This window comes from Anolis sagrei, chromosome 1 (genome assembly GCF_037176765.1).
Source record: "Anolis sagrei isolate rAnoSag1 chromosome 1, rAnoSag1.mat, whole genome shotgun sequence".
Classification (NCBI taxonomy): Eukaryota; Metazoa; Chordata; class Lepidosauria; order Squamata; family Dactyloidae; genus Anolis; species Anolis sagrei.
Genome location: NC_090021.1, coordinates 301,156,861 through 301,176,137, shown reverse-complemented (window position 1 = coordinate 301,176,137; position 19,277 = coordinate 301,156,861). Strand labels below are relative to the sequence as shown.

Below are 19,277 nucleotides of genomic sequence, written 5' to 3'. Positions count from 1 at the left end.
GTCAGGTGCACACCCAATAGGGCTCAGTCTCTTCTCCATGCTGCTGGCATGGAGCCCCACCGGAAGAAGCACTGCATTATATGATGTGCTCTAGTGGACATCTTGTCCTGCTCTTTTTGAAGGAAATAGGCAACAGTACCAGTAGATAAACAAAGCTATTACTGAAACTACAAGAGAGGAGATTCCATCTGAACATGAGGAAGAACTTCCTGACTGTGAGAGCCGTTCAGCAGTGGAACTCTCTGCCCCGGAGTGTGGTGGAGGCTCCTTCTTTGGAGGCTTTTAAGCAGAGGCTGGATGGCCATCTGTCAGGGGTGATTTGAATGCAATATTCCTGCTTCTTGGCAGGGGGTTGGACTGGATGACCCATGAGGTCTCTTCCAACTCTTTGATTCTATGATTCTATGAAACTGGAACCGAGGAGACTGGAACCCACAGGCCGAGAACCACCGCTCCTCCAACATGTCCTTTAGCCACTCCCTAGGACCCAAATGTTATGACTGCATTGAAACCACACAAGGCAAAATCCTTAACAAAAATAATTAGCAATTAGATTAATTGGGAACACTTAGGGAGCTCTTTTCACCTTCGGAGCAGCTGGTAAACAATCTCTTAAATTAACAAATTATTTCCTATTAAGAGGTGGCATTATTTTCATGCTGTAAATGGACAAAGTGATTCAATTCATCATTAGCTCAAAGGGAAAATTATAGGTGTGTGCATGTACATATGTAGATTGCTGCATGTAACCTTAGTCACCACATTTTAAAGATATACTAGAACAGAATCCATTACAGAAGAGTTAAATTACTTGTGATGCAATCCTATTCATTGAGAGTAAACATGCTCCATAGCAGAGGTTCCCAAATGGTGTTCCCAGAACACTAAGCTTCCAACAAAGCATCATAGGGATTCTGCAAAAAAATCTTTAAAATCTTCTTTAAAAACATTTTAAAAAGTTGAAATATGAAGATCTTATGGAAATTCAATGTATATCTGCTTTAAAAACAAAATCTGAATCTGTGCTACTGAATGACATTTTGGTAGGACTCATAGTCTATCAGAGAAATGCTCCCCTTCGTCTCAAGCTATTCATGCAAATTAGGTTTTTCATCTTATGCTTACACCAGAAACAAACTGAGAACTAATTTAGATGCCGTCCCGGAATTACATATTCAACTGTCAGACATAAAGCCCAATTTCAAAGTTATTTTAAGTACAAAAATGAAATTTTTTTGGGTATGAATCCAATATTTTTCTGCACCAAAATAAATATTTGTAATTATATTTAAAATATTTTCTCTTTATATCCAGACTTACATTATACAAAACAATTGGAGTAGATGAAAGAAGGAAGGATTTAGTGGTTTCACAGTTAAGGATACTTAAGGTTCTGTGGGAAATATCTTCTGAAGTGAGTGAACCATTGCTAGAGCATCGGATGGCCGTTGCTCTAGAAGTCCAGATGATTGTACAGCCACATTTTGACTCCTATGGAGCTCTGAAAGGCTGCACTGTGTCTTTATGACAGCCATTCTGGGTGACCGGAATATGTTATTCCATCTACCTTTCACAAAATTCTGTGAAGCTTTGGGCTTATATTTGTATTTGTTCTGCCTGCATTTAACAGCTCTGAAAAGGGAAGCTTCATTATATAAGTCCAATTCCTTATTTTTCAGACCCCCCACTGCCAAATGCTAGGGCCTCTGCGCTATCATAGATACTCCAAAGAGTTGCATAGGGTCCACAAATGCATGTCTACTGGGGAGTAAATTTTACTGGGTTCAATGGGATGTACTCCCAGGTAAATAGGCATACCTTTCTAGCTTTCAGATAAAGAAGAAAAATATTATGTTTATACATTAAATGTACCCCTTGCACTTTCAGGGCTCTGAGAGTGGCTAACAACACATATGTAAACAGTTTAAAAATTAGTAAAATGACAAATAAGGACAAAAAACCCCATGCCAAATAAATGTTATAACTAACGAGGAGCTAAAAGTCTAGTCACAGATTAACACAAACTAATACTTTCTTCCCTAGACTGAGCTTCAGATTGTTGCTTAGACACCTGCCCTTTCTGTTGTGTGCTTCATTAGATTATTTGCTTTCTATTCATGAGGAATAGGAAACCAAAAGCAATGTTCCCATATGTTGCACCACTCTTTCTTTAATCAACATTTCAAGCTATAAAGAAATACAAAACTTGATTTGCCAGTTTAAATTGTGTAGAACAAATAGGAAATTATTTGACAAGTCCGGAAAGAATATTAATTATATTTGTTGTAACTCTAATTTCATGATTATGTCAAGAATGCCTTTATTAAATGAACAGCACCATAAATAGAGCAATACACTGGACTATTGATTTTAGTGTTGATTTTAGTGATGAGACGCTGAGGACTTGGGTTTTATGGCTTTTATTGTTTTATTGCTTTTATATGGTTTATATTATATGGAATATTTTTAACTGTATTTTATGTTGCTTGGGGGCATTGACTGCAGACTGTAAACCACCTCGAGTCGCCTTCGGGCTGAGAGGGGCGGTATATAAATATGGTAAATAAATAAATAAATATTGGTATCTGCTGTGGTTTGGTTCCAGGACCCCCTACATATAGCAAAAGTCGCATTATAGACAATGGTGAGGTAAAATGGTGTCCCTTATATAAAATGGTAAAATAGTTTAAGAAGCAGAGTCACAGATTATTAAAAACACAAATAAATGGATCTTAAAGCAAATCAGTCCTTAACTCACACTGGAAGCAAAGAAAATGTAACAGAACCCGTCTTAATTTGGACAGATCTTGAAACAATGTGACTCCCTGGAAAAGATTATAATGTTAAAATGAAAGGCAGGAAGATATGGTTGCGTTACAAGTTGACTGACCCAATGAGGCCATAGCACTGAGTTTGCAAGACCAGAACCAAGCAGTTAATTTCTGGCACTCTTAGAGGTCTCTCATTCATAGGGGCATCATAAAACAAGCAACTACAACAATAAATATTGACTTTCAGGTGATCCCAAAGGTACATCTCCCCCACTGGTCAGTATGTGTGTGTATACAGTATATGTATGTGTGTGTGTGTCTGTAGCTCAAATTTAAGGCTTGTTTGTTGCATTTTGAGTGTCTTTTTGCCACATATCAAAATCTGTGCTTCCCTCTTGTGGTCATAATGAATCATTGGCACCACAATGTATTAGTTTCTTTAATTTATATTCTACCTTTGTGTCAACATGAGGCCCAAGGTAATGCTCAACAATTTGACAGCACAATACAATTTAAAATTTGTTAATAAAAAAAAGTTAAACACTATTGCACTAAATTTCTATTTTTAAAAGAACCAAGTTAAAAACAACATTAAACATCTCTCAGTCCTACCATCATCAAAAGCTCAGTTGGTGGGAATGCGAGCTGCCTTGGGAAGCCAGAATGGCTCCTTCCCTATTGTTTCTCTGGTGGCAGACTAAATGTTTTTTAATTTAGACAGGCTTTTAAAGAAGAAAGTTTTTAGGAACGAGCCAGAGAGAAACCAAAAAAGAGTCCTCTTGTGCCCAAACGCTTACTGATATTGGTAAACAAACCAAACAAATCCCTTTTGTAGTGTTTCTCTTGTCTCTCAGGAAAAGTTAATGAAGATAATGTTCCCAGAACCAGAAAATTTGAAAATGAGGGTGCTCGCACATTTCTTTGGCTTGTTGTTGTTCATTCGTTCAGTCGTCTCCGACTCTTCGTGACCTCATGGACCAGCCCACGCCAGAGCTCCCTGTCGGCCGTTACCACCCCCAGCTCCCTCAAGGTCAGTCCAGTCACTTCAAGGATGCCATCCATCCATCTTGCCCTTGGTTGGCCCCTCTTCCTTTTGCCTTCCACTTTCCCCAGCATAATTGTCTTCTCTAGGCTTTCCTGTCTCCTCATGATGTGGCCAAAGTACTTCAACTTTGTCTCTAGTATCTTTCCCTCCAGTGAGCAGTCGGGCTTTATTTCCTGGAGGATGGACTGGTTGGATCTTCTCGCAGTCCAAGGCACTCTCAGAACTTTCCTCCAGCACCACAGTTCAAAAGCATCAATCTTCCTTCGCTCAGCCTTCCCTAAGGTCCAGCTCTCACATCCGTAGGTGACTACAGGGAATACCATGGCTTTGACTAGGCGGATCTTTGTTGCCAGTCTGATGTCTCTACTCTTTACTATTTTATCGAGACTGGACATTGCTCTCCTCCCAAGAAGTAAGCGTCTTCTGATTTCCTGGCCACAGTCTGCATCTGCAGTAATCTTTGCACCTAGAAATACAAAGTCTGTCACAGCCTCCACGGTTTCTCCCTCTATTTTCCAGTTGTCAATCATTCTTGTTGCCATAATCTTGGTTTTTTTGACATTTAGCTGCAACCCGGCTTTTGCGCTTTCTTCTTTCACCTTGATTAGAAGGCTTCTCAGCTCCTCCTCGCTTTCGGCCATCAGAGTGGTGTCATCTGCATATCTGAGGTTGTTAATGTTTCTTCCAGCAATTTTCACCCCAGCTTTGCATTCATCCAGCCCTGCACATCGCATGATGTGTTCTGCATACAAGTTAAAAAGGTTGGGTGAGAGGATGCAGCCTTTCCATACTCCTTTCCCAATCTTGAACCAGTCTGTTGTTCCGTGGTCAGTTCTTACTGTTGCTACTTGGTCCTTGTACAGATTCCTCAGGAGAGAGACAAGGTGGCTTGGAATGCCCATCCCACTAAGAACTTGCCACAATTTATTATGATCCACACAGTCAAAGGCTTTAGAATAGTCAATGAAGCAGAAGTAGATGTTTTTCTGAAACTCCCTGCCTTTCTCCATTATCCAGCGGATATTGGCAATTTGGTCTCTGGTTCCTCTGCCTTTTCTAAACCCAGCTTGAACATCTGGCAACTCTCGCTCCATGTATTGCTGGAGTCTTCCTTGCAGGATCTTGAGCATTACCTTACTGGCATGAGATTTCTTTGGCTACATTTGCAATAATCTTTTAACAGTATTATGGAATCTAATGCAAAGTAACTAACAAAAAAATCTGTCAAGGTATTTGCTAATGCAAAGTATGGAAAAGTTTTTCTAGTACTTCCAAATTCAGAGAGTAGTAGTCCTCATAAGTTTTTCAAGTTTTTATGACTCTGTGTCTTTGGACCATGTCCTTACATAAACATAACTTACTCAGAGGTCAGTATGCTTGAAATCTGAATGCAAAAAAATCCAGAATCATCAGTTGAGGATGCATGGTTACTTTATGTGGAAAGGCAAACACTTTGTCCAATCTCTTATGCAACCAGCTGTTGCAATTGCAAATAGCACAGCAGGAAAAGGATATGCAAATTTCATTACTGTCCTTTGGAAGAGGAAGTTGCACTTTGGGCAAAATAGGAAAGAACTACAGATAATCTCCCTGAAAATGAGAAAACCTTAATTGGATATATTTTGTAATAATATAGTGGAAATTTTAATATTTTTCTTTGGGCAAAATTTCAAATTTTATATTTTTGTAGAAGAGGGGAGTTTAAATTCAAAACTATAGTTTATAAAGCTAATGATGGTACCTTGAACCATGCTTCTACATATGAACCAACCCCATTCTGTGCATCTTTCAGGATTTCAGAAAGGTTTCCACTGCATTTCTTGAGAGACTAGAATAGCCAAAGAAGAACAGGTTGCTTTCTTCAAGTGCTCATCTGTGCCATCACACAAATGGGTCTAATATCTGTGCAGATCCATTCATGGAATGTTTTTCACATAGCCCACCACTTTGGGTTCAAGCATAAATAACACCAAGAGCTATTTCCCCAAGCTCCAATGTTCATTGTGAGCCAGAGTGGAACTGCAACAAAAAGTGGGGAGGGGGTTGTGAAGACACAGAAGAATTTGAAGAATTGCAGTTATAGATAAGCTACTTGTCCTCCTTTTTTATGGGCTTTGCCTCACACAATTGGGTCATTAGGCAGCTTATTAGTAGAGGTGGGGCAAGTCTTCCAAGGATTGATGCCAGTGCAATCTCTCTTCTATGGACACAATGACTAGCAGCTAGCCAGTCATTGAGATATGGGGAGATCCTTACCCTTTCGTCCCAAGATGCAAGACAACAGCTGCCATCACTTTTGTGACAGTGATGGAAAGACCAAAGGGAGAGACCAAACTGAAAAAGGCTGGAACTGACCACAAACCACTGGTACATTTTGAACCACAGAGAAATATGAATGTGGAATAAGGTGTCTTGAAGATTCAGGGAAGCACACCAATCTCCCAGTTTAAGAAGAGGAGACTTGTAATAACAGTGACCATCCTGAACCTTCTGGATTGGATATAGTTATGACACCTCTGAGATCCATGATAGGCTGCAGCTAGCCATCCTTTTTGGTACAGTGAAATACTGAGGGCGAAGCTACCCACAGGAACTACACTAGGAATCTCCTCATATGCACTACTGGAATAGCTGAGGATCTCTACAAATGCGGTTACTGCAGCGGCACTCACCCTGTTGCCACATGCTCTGCACCATCCCAGCTTCCCCCCTACTTTATCACATGAGGTTAAGTGTTAGGCAGCTGACTGTCCCCATAGATTTTAATGGAAAGACGAGATGCCTCCCATCTTTTGCCAGCAGCTATTTTTCGGTGGTGGCAGGTGGTTTTTTTTTTGGCAGTTTCACTATGGACCCTCCCTGGAAGTACTTCTCCAGGGTGTGATGGGGGCCATAGGCTTCATAGCAAAACTGCTAAAAATCTGTTGCCGTAGCCGAAAAATAGCCTATTTATTTATTTACTGCATTTATATCCTGCTTTTCTCACCCTTGGGGGGACTCAAAACTGTGTACAGCAAGTAATGGCAAGATTAAATGCCAATATATATACAAAACCAAAACATAATAACTAAAACAATAATATAACTATAAATGAAACCTTTAAAATCATATTAACCATAGAAGATAAACAAACATTCAAAACAATTAAAACATAGAATTAAAAACATCTTAATAAAACATTAAAATCACATAATCCAGACCCGTAATCCAAAACCATTCCTATTGTCAATTGCACTTATTCCTATTCATTTCTTGTTCTGATGTACTTTACTGCCCAATGTGAAGAGGTCCTAGGTCATGATACAGCATGTAGGAGCAAGATTAGTATTAATGATTCCAAGGATACAGACCGGTATTGATTAACCCTCTTAGATCGATTACATCCATAATTTCAATATCAAGGTTCCCAGTGATAATAAGGCTTGATCCCAAAGGTTTGTTGTGTGGTGTGAACATGCTATTTGTATATTTGAACATCTCTTTAAGTGCTCTTTTCTTGGTATTTTGCTGTTCCCTATCACATAGGACATACCCATGGTCTTCCAGTTGTCCTTGGATTCCAACTCTATCAGTGCCAACCAGTACAGCTGATGACCAGGAATAATGGAAACTATAATAATCTGGAATAGGAGGCCCTCAGATTTTTTATGTTTGTTCTAAACAGTATCCTAGAACAACATCATTAACCCCTACAGCTTTTGATTCCTCCTATATGCTGTATTTTTCCAACACAGAAAACTTTCTTCCCATCCAGTTTGGCCTCCCTTGATTGGAACTGTATTCAGAACATCACTGTGATGATACTTCTCTTGCTTCCTTTGAATACATACTAAAAAAAAGTTTCACTTTTGTAGAACACATCTATTCTCAGTACCCTGTAACTTAATCAAAGTACACGAAACTTCAGTACAAAGATCAACTAGCAAGGTTAAACATATTTCTGTGTATGAATGCAAGATAACAACAACAATTCTTTATTGATTAGTCAATTTTGACCATATCAAAACATGCAAAACATACAAAACATACACATACAGTAAAACCATATATGAATGCAAGGCATCATGGCCTACTGGCCTGTCAACCCACTCCTAAATAATTGAGCAATTACAAGATAAAGATGAATGCAAGATATAAAGCCCATGAAGAGATGTCCATATGAATTAAATTTTCTTTTATTTACAAAAGCACACTTAAAAATCACCCTCAGGTAAACCCCAATGCATTTCTCAACCTGATACTGAATTTTGATCCTTGAGCTCTCCATTAAAACATATCCACACCAACATATCAATGGTTGCTATAGAGACAATCTATTCAATCGTAACACACCAAGACAGTTCCCTCGGCACATATTTACTTACAACAGAGAAACTAAAAGTGACGCCTTTTGTGACATCAAAGAACTGCTGATGCGACAGATAAATATAAATACAACTTTCCCATTAAAAAGGGATTTCCTACTCTAAATGTTTGCTTTTATACCAGTATAGTCAGTTGAAGTCATTACACTACAAGCCAAGCATTTAAGTCAATACTTTTTCAAGCAAAACCACAGGGCTATTACAGATTACACTCTTCAAAGAAAATACCCTGATGTGGTATTTAACCCAAAATTGACAAATGTGAGTGGCTTATTCAAGATTGCAAACAACAGGTATTTGGAATTTCCTTCAATAGGTCAAAGAAGCTAAAAAAGGGACTTGTATTCTTGTGCACATTCCATGCAAAAAAGACTGAATGCCCCAGTCTTTCATAATCTTCAGAAGATATTACAGATTGCCCAAATCTGCCAATATTTAATATCATGCTTATATATGATTATGATTTAGTGCATTGCTGTACAATGCTGTCGCTCACAAATAAGAGGTCTGGGTTATATCCTCGGTGCCATCTCCTGCTGTTGTAGGATGGTGGGAGCTTGCTATCATGGATGAGTGATAGTTTGTGCAGTTCAGACCAGGAGAGGACAGCCTCTCCATTTTTGTCCTCTTGGGCATAGCCCCATACGTGGCTATGGCTGTTGAAGTCACCAATTACTACCGCCCTTTGTTGCCTATCAAAATTCTCGGGAGAGGAGAAGCAGAACTCTTCATTTGGGGGCTTGTACACAGAGGTGATGGTGATGTTATTAAGCTCTACTGTTAGAACCTCGATATTGTTTCTTAGATCTACAGAGACACTCGCTGGAACACCTCAGCAAGCGAGAGTTCAAAAGTGGCAGGCTCAAACCCAGCACCTCAATCCGTGGGTGATACCAGATAAGAGACTTCCCCCTGGACACACAGAAGACTGGGTGACTTGGAAGGCGCTGAACAGACTGCGCTCTGGCACCACGAGATGCAGAGCCAATCTTAAGAAATGGGGTTACAAAGTGGAATCCACGACATGCGAGTGCGGAGAAGAGCAAACCACAGACCACCTGCTGCAATGCAACCTGAGCCCTGCCACATGCACTATGGAGGGTCTTCTTGCAGCAACACCAGAGGCACTCCAAGTGGCCAGATACTGGTCAAATGACATTTAATCAGCTACCAAGTTTGCAAAATTTGTGTGTGTGTGTGTTTTTTATCTGTTTGTTTGTTTTGTTCTGTTAGAAATGTAATACAATGTTCTGGTTGCGGATGACATGATAAATAAATAAATAAATGATTATTCTTTCCACTGCAAAAGGAAAATGAAGTGTAATTTGTTCACACAAATTTATGAAATAATTGTGAACTTTCCTTTGATCTTATTTCTCTCCCCCCCCCCCCCCCAAAATACACACACATACACTAGCTTGGGTACTCAGTGGTGCCTGGGTTACTTGAAAAAGGCATTGTTTGTTTTTGGGTGTTAGGTAATATAATTTCGTTAATTAGTGACACTATTTATTAGGAAAAAGTCAGAATGATTAGAAAATACATAACGATGTGGGTAAACTACAATTCCCAGAATCATGGGTCAATCCTCCACAAACCAGGCCTGTATGCACAGTTGGCCATGTTGGTTCTGTGTGCCAAGTTGGTGCTCTCTAGATAAGGGTGAACGACAACTCCCAGATTCCCAGGGCAATCATCCCCAAACCCAGCCAGTCTTTACAGTTGGCCACGTTGGGTCTGTGTGCCAAGTGTGGTCCAGATCTGTCATCAGTTAGGTTGAGTGTTCTCGGGATGCTGGTGAACTACACCTCCCAAAATCAAGGTCATTTTCCCCAAACACCTGCAGTATGTTCAGTTGGTCATGGGGCTTCTCTGTGCCAAGTTTGGTCTCAGTCTATTGTCGCACCTCTCCAGTCTGTTGCTGATCAATTCCTGTGTTTGCTGTGTGCCATAGGAAAGGGTTAAGGGATAGGCAGTGGGCGGGGTCATGCAAATTCCAGACAAGGAACTCTGTGATGCCTGCCTATGGACAAAACATGTCAAATCTAGGATGAAATTCTCCCCAGATGAAAGTATTCCCTGAGTGGTAGGCCATAGTGTTTGGGGAGGACATTGGCAGCATTTGGGCTACATGTTCATGGCGCTCGCTCTAACCTGCCATGCCACTTGACGGAGTGCCTATGGAGGCTTCTCAGCACTTGGAACTATAGCCCGTTTGTGGAGGTGGGAGGCTGTCTGTGTAAATGGACACCTCTGCCACATAAACACATACACATTTTTCACTTTTATTATGTGTGTGTATATATGTGTGTGTGTTTGTTTTAAAGTAAGTAAATAAATATTTATATTTCAAAACCTTTAACATACTACAATTGCTTTGTTACATTGTCTGTTTCCAGAGCCCCCGGTGGTGCAGCGGGCTGCTAAACTTGTTGACCGAAAGGTCGAAGGTTCGAATTCAGGGAGCAGCGTGAGGTTCCGCTGTCAGTCCCAGCTTCTGCCAACCTAGCAGTTTGAAAACATGCAAATGTGAGTACCGCTCCGGCGGGAAGGTAACAGCGCTCCATGCAGTCATGCTGGCCATATTACCTTGGAGGTGTCTATGGACAACACCGGCTCTTCATTTTAGAAATGGAGATGAGCACCAACCCCCAGAGTCAGACACAACTGGACTTAATGCCAGGGAAAACTTTTACCTTTACCTATTGTCTGTTTCCAGATGTCTTTGGTCTTATTTCTCCACAGTTTCACCTTGACCCCTTCCTCAGCACACATTTCTTGAAATAGCACTCATCTGGATTTACATAACTAGTTCCTGTATTAAAATACTCCCAGGAATCACTTATTCTTAGTAGGTAAAAGGTGTTCCTGTAAAAAGGTGACACTGAGTGGGAGGAAATAATCCCAACAGCACTACACTAAAGATGACCGGCAGAGGGGATGTGGAGAAAAATACTTTAGCCAAGAAGAAGAAGAAGAAAGGTAACATGATGCGGCATGACTCATGGTTTTGTAGGATTCCCTGAACAAACCAGGAAGAAACTTCTTTTCAGGCAGTACAAGTGAAAACATATTTTGGTTGCTGTAGCAGCCAACAAATATTGAGAAAGCCAGGCAAGTCTGTTTCGTACCAAACATTAAACTGAATGTGAGCAGCACTGCAAAATAGCATTTGCTCTGTGTCTCAGTTGTAAGGGGATGTGGGTGAGGACACCAGGCCTCCTTAACTGCCCTGTTTCAAAGACCCTCTCTTCACAGGCATTTTCTCCTTGCTAGAATCATATGCAATATCAAAAGTCCCAAATGGTTCCAGCCCAGCTTACCTGTCTGAACGCATCTCTCCCTATGAACCATCTAGAAATTTAAGATCGTCTAGAGAGGCCCTGTTCTCAATCCCGCCTTCTTCACAGGCACAACTGGCGGGGATGAAAGACATGGCCTTCTCAGTGGTGGCCCCTTGGCTGTGGAACTCCCTCCCCTGAGATATTAGAATGGCCCCCTCCCTCCTGACCATCTGAAAAAAAGTAAAAACCTGGCTCTTTGAACAAGCCTTTGGAAATGCAGTGCAGTAGACAAACACAGAATTATGTAAGTTTGAAACATGGAACGGCTTAGAGTCAATGCTACTGGAAAGTGAGATTAACAGGAAGACATTGGTTATATGCTTTTAATGGTTTTTGTATCGTATTGATTTTATATTGATTTTATAATGCTGTTTTAAATGTTTTAATTGTATATTGTGGATTTTTATGGCATCAAATTGCTGCCAATTTGTAAGCTGCCGTGAGTCTCCTTTGGGTTAGAAATATCGCAAATAAATATATCCAGCTACAAAGTGTGGAGGAGGCATTGGGCAGTGCATGAAATTGGGGGGAAAAGGACGCGCGACACATGGCTTGAGAGCTAAAGCACCTAGGTGGCCTTTGATCACAAGCTAAACATGAATCCACAGTGTGCCTTGATGGCCAAAAAAGCCAATGCAATTGTGGGCTACCTCAACAGGAGCAAAGTGTTCAGATCAAGAGAAGTCATAGTGCCACTTTGTTCTGCTTTAGTAAGAAGGCAACTGGAATACTGTGTCCAGTTCTGGGCAGAATATTGACAATCTGGCATTTGTCCAAATGAAGGTGATCAAATGACTAAAGTTTTTTGGGGAAAGGGAGCTGCTGGGCTTTTGTTTTTTTTAGTTTAAGGATGCAAAAATTGAGGGTGCATCCACTGTACAATTAATGTAGCTTGACACCACTTTAACTGCCATGGCTCAATGATATGGAATCAAGGGAATTATTGTTTTGGTCTTAGCCTTCTGTGCTATGCTACAACTCTCATAATTCTATCGCACTTGTGGCAATTAAAATGGTCTCAAACTGTGGTCATTCTACAGAGAAGATACACCCTTGAGAGGTCTTTCAAACAGATTTTGTATGGCCATATTTCAGCAGTATTTCAATTGAGTACTACTGCATGGCAGGTGTTTGACTAGATCAGTGGTTCTCAACCTGTGGGTCCCCACCCAGATGTTTTGGCCTTCAACTCCCAGAAATCCTAACAGTTGGTAAACTGGCTGGTTTTCTGGGAGTTGTAGCCCAAAACACCTGGGGACCCACAGGTTAAGAATTCAGCATCTGCTGAATTTCTCTGGGTTTCTCAGTGTCTTGGACCTTTGAGTTTAAATCAATGGGCAAAGCTAATGTTGCTCCTTTGGCAAGATTCTAAGTATGGGACTGGCTAGAAAAAACTTGGAAGGTTAATTCTAAGACAAATGAACAAAATGAAAATCTGAAGACATCCAAAATTGAGCAGTAGTAAAATGAAACCAAGGCTATCATCAACCTCTCTTTAGTTAGGAGCATGACATTTTATTCATATATCACAAAAGGCGTTTTCCAAGCTGTGGGTGAGTCTCCCTTTCTTTTACTGGAGTTACAAAAGTATTTGGCATCTAGATTAAGTCTTTGTTATCTTTAATAGTGACAGAGATAAATAAGTTTTAACATGTACAGAGAAGTGGGGAAAATCAAATGCACAATTTCTCAAATGCTGAACTCCAACCAACCCCACTGATATACAAAAATCATAATTTAAAATTATATCTATGGATTAGTATAAGGAAAGGATTCATTTCTCTTTTCAGTTAGGGCGACCCTAAGATCACCCTAACTTGGAGATCATAATATTTAACATATGCAGTTACTGCAGTCTTTATTTCTTAAAAGGTAAAACTGTTCAGCAAAAAATAGAAATGATGAAAAATGTAAAAGTTACATGAAAACCGTGACTCAAATTTGCACTATATTGCTGTTGTTATGTTTATTATGTTTATTTATATCCCACATTTTCTCTCTATACGGAGACCCAAAGCAGCTCACAAATAAAGCATTGCAATACAACTTTAAATATACAAGTATTAAAACAGTATTGAACATCGTTAAAAGCATATAAAATCAAAGCAGCCCCTGAAAATCTTAAAAACTTTCTTCTTTAAAAGCCTGCCTGAATAAAAAGAGTTTAACCTCCTGCCTGGAGGACATTCTGGCTTCCATGAGCAGGGAGTTCCAGAGTCGAAGCGCAGCCACCAAGAAGGCCCTCTCTCTTGTTCCCACCAATTGAGCTTGAGATGGAGGTGGGACCAAGAGAAGGACCTGTCCTGAAGATCTCAGGGCCCGGGCAGGTACATACAAGGGGATGTAGTTGGCCAAATAGCTTTGTATATTATGACCTTCAATCACCTACCGCCTCCATATTTCGTAAACATTTAAACTGCCTGAGGATGTTTTTACTTACGCATCTAATTTTCCTAAATTTCAAAATACAATGTATCAATTGGATCATTTCCTCCATAGTTTTTCAATTAGGAGGAAATCCCACGCTCTGCAAGCTTTTATATTGCAAGACAAATTTCCTGAGCAACTCTAATGCAACATCAAACATTAGGCAGCTTAGATACAGGAAATATTCTGTATATTTTTCCTGGGGAGAGCTTTTCCTTGTCTTATGAAGAAGGCACAGATCAGGGGTCCCCAAACCAAGGCTCGTTGGCCAGATGCAGCCCTCCAAGGTCATTTACCCAGGCCCTGCCCTAAACTTTAGACATAGGGTCGCTCTAAGTCTGAAACTACTTGAAAGCACACAACAATAACAACGACGACAACAACAATCCTAATTAACATGACTATCTCATCAGCCAAAAGCAGACCAACACTTTCTAATGAAATAGTTAAATAGTGTATTTTTCTTTCATATATTTTTGCACTAGAAAAAAGATATGTGCAGTGTTGCATAGGAATTTGTTCATGCCAGTATCATGCATTTTTAACAAATGGGAGAAAGAGCATTAGTATCACAATGGAGGACTAGCTATGGGCCCTAATCCATCACGTGAACATTCAAGTAATTTGGTCATAGCAGTCCCTGTTTAAATTTGTCTGATGTTCTGGGTCTTGAGTCAGAGGTCAAAATCTGGTTGAGCATATTGCCATGGGCCATGTTCAGTTCAGATGCAGGGGAAGGGGATGTTACATTGACATCTAGGCCTCTTCCACACAGCTGTAGAAAATCGCACATTATCTGCTTTGAACCAATTTATAGGGCAGTGTGGACTCAGATAAACCAGTTCAAAGTAGATATTATGGATTATCTACCTTAATTAATATTCAGGGTTACATGGCTGTGTGGAAAGGTCCCCAGATAGATTAGGATTTATTGTCGAAGGCTTTTATGGCTGGAATCACTAGGTTCTTGTAGGTTTTTTTGGGCTATAGGGCCATGTTCCAGAGGCATTTCTCCTGACGTTTCGCCTGCATCTATGGCAAGCATCCTCAGAGGTAGTGAGGTCTGTTGGAAATAGGAAAATGGGTTTATATATCTGTGGAATGACTGGGGTGGGGCAAAGAGCTCTCTGCTGAAGCTAGGTGTGAATGTTTCAGCTGACCACCTTCATCAGCATTTGAAGGCTTGGCTGAGCCTGGGAAAATGTTCTGTTGGGAGGTGTTAAGATGTGCCTGGTTGTTTCCTCTCTGCTGTTTTGCTGTAGTAATTTTAGAGTTTTTTAATACTGGTAGCCAGATTTTGTTCATTTTCATGGTCTCCTCCTTTCTGTTGAAATTGTCCACATGCTTGTGGATTTCAATGGCTTCTCTGTGTAGTCTGACATGGTGGTTGTTGGAGTGGTCCAGCATTTCTGTGTTCTCAAATAATATGCTGTGTCCAGGCTGGTTCATCAGGTGCTCTGCTATGGCTGACTTCTCTGGTTGAAGTAGTCTGCAGTGCCTTTCATGTTCCTTGATTCAACAGACCTCACTACCTCTGAGGATGCTTGCCATAGATGCAGGCGAAACGTCAGGAGAAATGCCTCTGGAACATGGCCCTATAGCCCGAAAAAACCTACAAGAACCTAGATTTGGATTTTTCCAAATACTGTAAACCATGTCATTTGTCTTTGTCATCTCTTTTGCTTGTCACAATTCAGGCTCCAACTCCAGTTACAGCAGCTCAAGAAACTGAACATAGGAATTATGAACTGAAAAATATTCTCTCCAGTAAAACCGCTTTGAGTCCCCCTAGGGGTGAGAAAAGCGGTATAGAAATACTGTAAATAATAATAATACTGCAACAAGATATGAATAACAACATTCATCAAACCAGTCTGGCCCTGCTCAGCACTTCCAGTTTTGACAATGATTTGTGAAAGTTATGTGAACTACTTATTTACCAGAACAACCATATTTAGTATCTGGAATGCAAGATGTAGATAACAACACATTTCCTTATAATTACACACTGAAGAACAGTTTGTACACTTTCTCTTACTTTACACATGTTCTGTTCTGAACTTGTTCCAGGTAGCTCTTACAATGCCATTTTTTCTGTGAACACCTTTTCCTTTAAATTCTATAAATAGTCTTCTCAACTTTTACTGACATTTTAAAAACAATTTCAGAGTTTACAGTAATACTACTTTTGCCATAAAATCCAGTAAAATCCATTTTTTCTTCTCTGGATTGTAAAGAGTGACTTTCTTTATGGAATTGAAAGGTATTTTCACCATACACATTTGAGCTCAAAAAGTCAAATATCTGGATGCTCAGAAGATAACATATATTGTGAGACGTTATACTTATGGTTTACAGTTTCAGATTATAAAGAATTCATGATGCACATGCAACATTTTCTTATTTATGTCAAACATCATACAACTTCTACTCAGTTTGCTGTTGCTAGATTCAGTGAAATGATTCTGTAAAAAGTCATCATGAAATGAGGGCCTTTGTGAGAGAGGATGTTCTCTGCTGTGGCACTTCATTTGTGGGACACTCCCTAACTGCAAACCCAATTGGTGCTAGCACTGCTACTGTTAGCTGCCAAATAAATGCATTGCTGTTCGTGTAAGAGTTTGAGGCCTGACTGGTTTTATAAAAATCCTCTCATGCTTTCAAAATTGTTTGTAATCCTTTTTAATCTGTCTTTTAGTTTGTTAATACTTTAATGTGTCTTGTTGTCATGTGCCCTCAAGTTGTTTCCAACATATGGTAACCTCAAAACAAACTTATTACAGGCTGTTCTTGGCAAGATTTGTTCAGAAGAGATTTGCCATGGCTTTTCTCTGGGGCTGAGAGTATGTGACTTGCAAGGTCACTCAGTAGGTTTCATGGCTGATCATCATAGTCCAACTCTCAAATCATTACACCACAGTTTCACATACATCCTAGAATAATAGAATCCTAGAGTTGGAAAAGGCCACAAGGGTCATCCAGTCCAATTGCATTCTGCCATGCAAGAACACACAATCAAACCACTCCCAAAATACGGCCATCCAGCCTCCGCTTAAAAACTCCACTAGACTCCGAGGTAGTGAGTTCCACTGCTGACCAGCTCCTACCCTCAGGAAGTTCTTCCTAATGTTCAGGTGGACAATCTTTCCAGCAAATTGAATCCATTGCTCCATATCCTAGTCTGTAGAGGAGGTTTTAAAATGTTTTCCACTTGCGACCCTGTTTGGCCCAAGAAATTTTTAAAGAACTCCAGGTATATAGCCATATAAAATAGGTATAGAAATCAAACAATTACTGATAAAAAATTAAAACAATTCTTCAATATACATATAATTTTACCATTTATTAAAGATAGATGAAAGAAAATTGGCATAGTAATGAGATGGGGGCGTGCATAAAGAATGAAATCTTGGCTGAACATTGGACACTGCAAGACATAAGAGTGTCTTCAACATTTTTCATGCCATACTGGAATGCTTGCTTTTTCAGTCTCAAATGGCAGAATATACTCTGTTGGCTCTCCTTTTTTCTCCTGGATTCATGTAAATGTCCAAAACAGCACTAGATGGAAAGCTACACATAATTTTCATGACCCTGAGATTCAGTTGGGGGGGGGGGGGGGGGGGGCAAACGGACCCATGGTTTAAAAAGCTTTGCTAGTCTAAGTGGCAGAAAACAAGCTTGTCCCCTCCTCAATGTGACAACCTTTCAAATATTTAATCATGGCTATCATGTCCCTTCTCAGCCTTCTTTTCTCCAGGCTAAACAGACCCACCTCCCTCAGCCACTCCTCATAGGGCTTGATCCTTTTGTTAGCCCTTCACTGCCTTTTAACCTTTTAAAATTATTTTATTATCTCTGCTGTTTTAAATATGTTAGATAGATTTTATTGTACGCACAGTGCCCTGAGATCTACAGATAAAGGGTGGTATATGCAAATAAGTAAACTGCTTTGGACGCTATGCAGTATAGCAAATGGTGAAGAATGCTGAAACTTGCAGCTCAATAGCATCTAGAGGGCCACCCAATTCCCATCTCCCTTTACAAGGGCATTTATTGTCTACTTACTCTAGACATGTCTTACCAAGAAAAACCCACAAGAGGGTTGCCTTAGGCTTGTCATAGATCAGAAACAACTTAAAGACATAGAATAACAGCAAAATATGAGAATGTTGAGCATTTTGAACCAATTATATATTTTTGTAAATAGTGTGGTTTGCAGAAGATCACTTGGAAAAAATTGTCTTGTAGACCCTTTGATGCTGCCCCCTAAAACATGATAATAGCACATAAACGAGTCCCTATATTAATTCAACTATATTATTATATTGCCATATTGCCATATTTATTGATTTTATTGCTCTTGTTAATTTTATATGTTTAGTTTTAAATGTGTTATTGGTTTTAACATTGTTATATTCTATTTTATATGTTGTATGGTACCATTGTGTGCTTGTAAGCCACCCTGAGTCCCTATGGGAGATGGTAGCTGGGTATAAATAAAAGATGATGATGTTGATTATTATTATAGCTTTGCTATCAGAAAAATTGTTTAATTTCAAATAGAACCAATTATAATATAACACATTTCTTATACAAGAAAATATATGTAGACATTTTAAACACAAACACAACATATAATTTCTAAAAAATGGAACAACACTTACGGTTTGAGATGGGTTGTTTTTATGGCAGACTCTTGCAACGTTGAGGCCATCAATCACAATATCAAAAGGGGGACGTTGACTTACAAATCTCTGAAATACTTCAAGTTCCTAACATAAATTAAAAATAGAAAGAGACTGAGAAAAGCAACAAGTGAAACAGATCTGTTTCATCATACTCAGCTATGTTTATTCTCTCTAGATTTACAATCACTTTGCGCAAGAACAAAAATAGGCACTGGGCACAGAACTTGGCTTTCCCAGTTAGCAAACATTCACTTTCATTTTAAAGACAACTTTCTAGTTGTGAGGTAGCTTTATAAATTATAGAATAAAGTCTCAGAAAACAAGGTTCAAACATGCCTGTAGTCTGTAAAATCACTTTATGCTACTCAACTGACACGTTCAGTCCTCTGTATCCATATGGGTCTGCATTTATGCATTCAACAAAATATGACTTGAAAATATTCGGAGAAAAATCTAGAATATTGTCATGCATCATGTAATATTCTGATGGGTAGGCAGACTCTCTATTTATTCACCATTTTATATAAGGGATGGCATTTTACTACATCATTGTATATAGTGGAACTTAAGCAACCATGGATTCTGGGAACCAAACCCATGCAGATACCGCTTGCCCATTGAATATATCCCACACA

General features: G+C 39.6%; 1 protein-coding gene across 4 annotated transcripts in view; it reads right to left on the bottom strand.

Moving 5' to 3' along the window:
• Nucleotides 1-19,277, bottom strand: part of PRORP (protein only RNase P catalytic subunit) — a 47,339-nt gene that overhangs the window by 12,722 nt on the left and 15,340 nt on the right. For all 4 annotated transcript variants that reach the window (XM_067462879.1, XM_067462880.1, XM_067462878.1 and 1 more), the window contains one exon: nucleotides 18,619-18,726. In XM_067462879.1, the coding sequence (XP_067318980.1) occupies nucleotides 18,619-18,726 (108 nt within the window). The remainder of the gene's footprint in view (nucleotides 1-18,618; nucleotides 18,727-19,277) is intronic.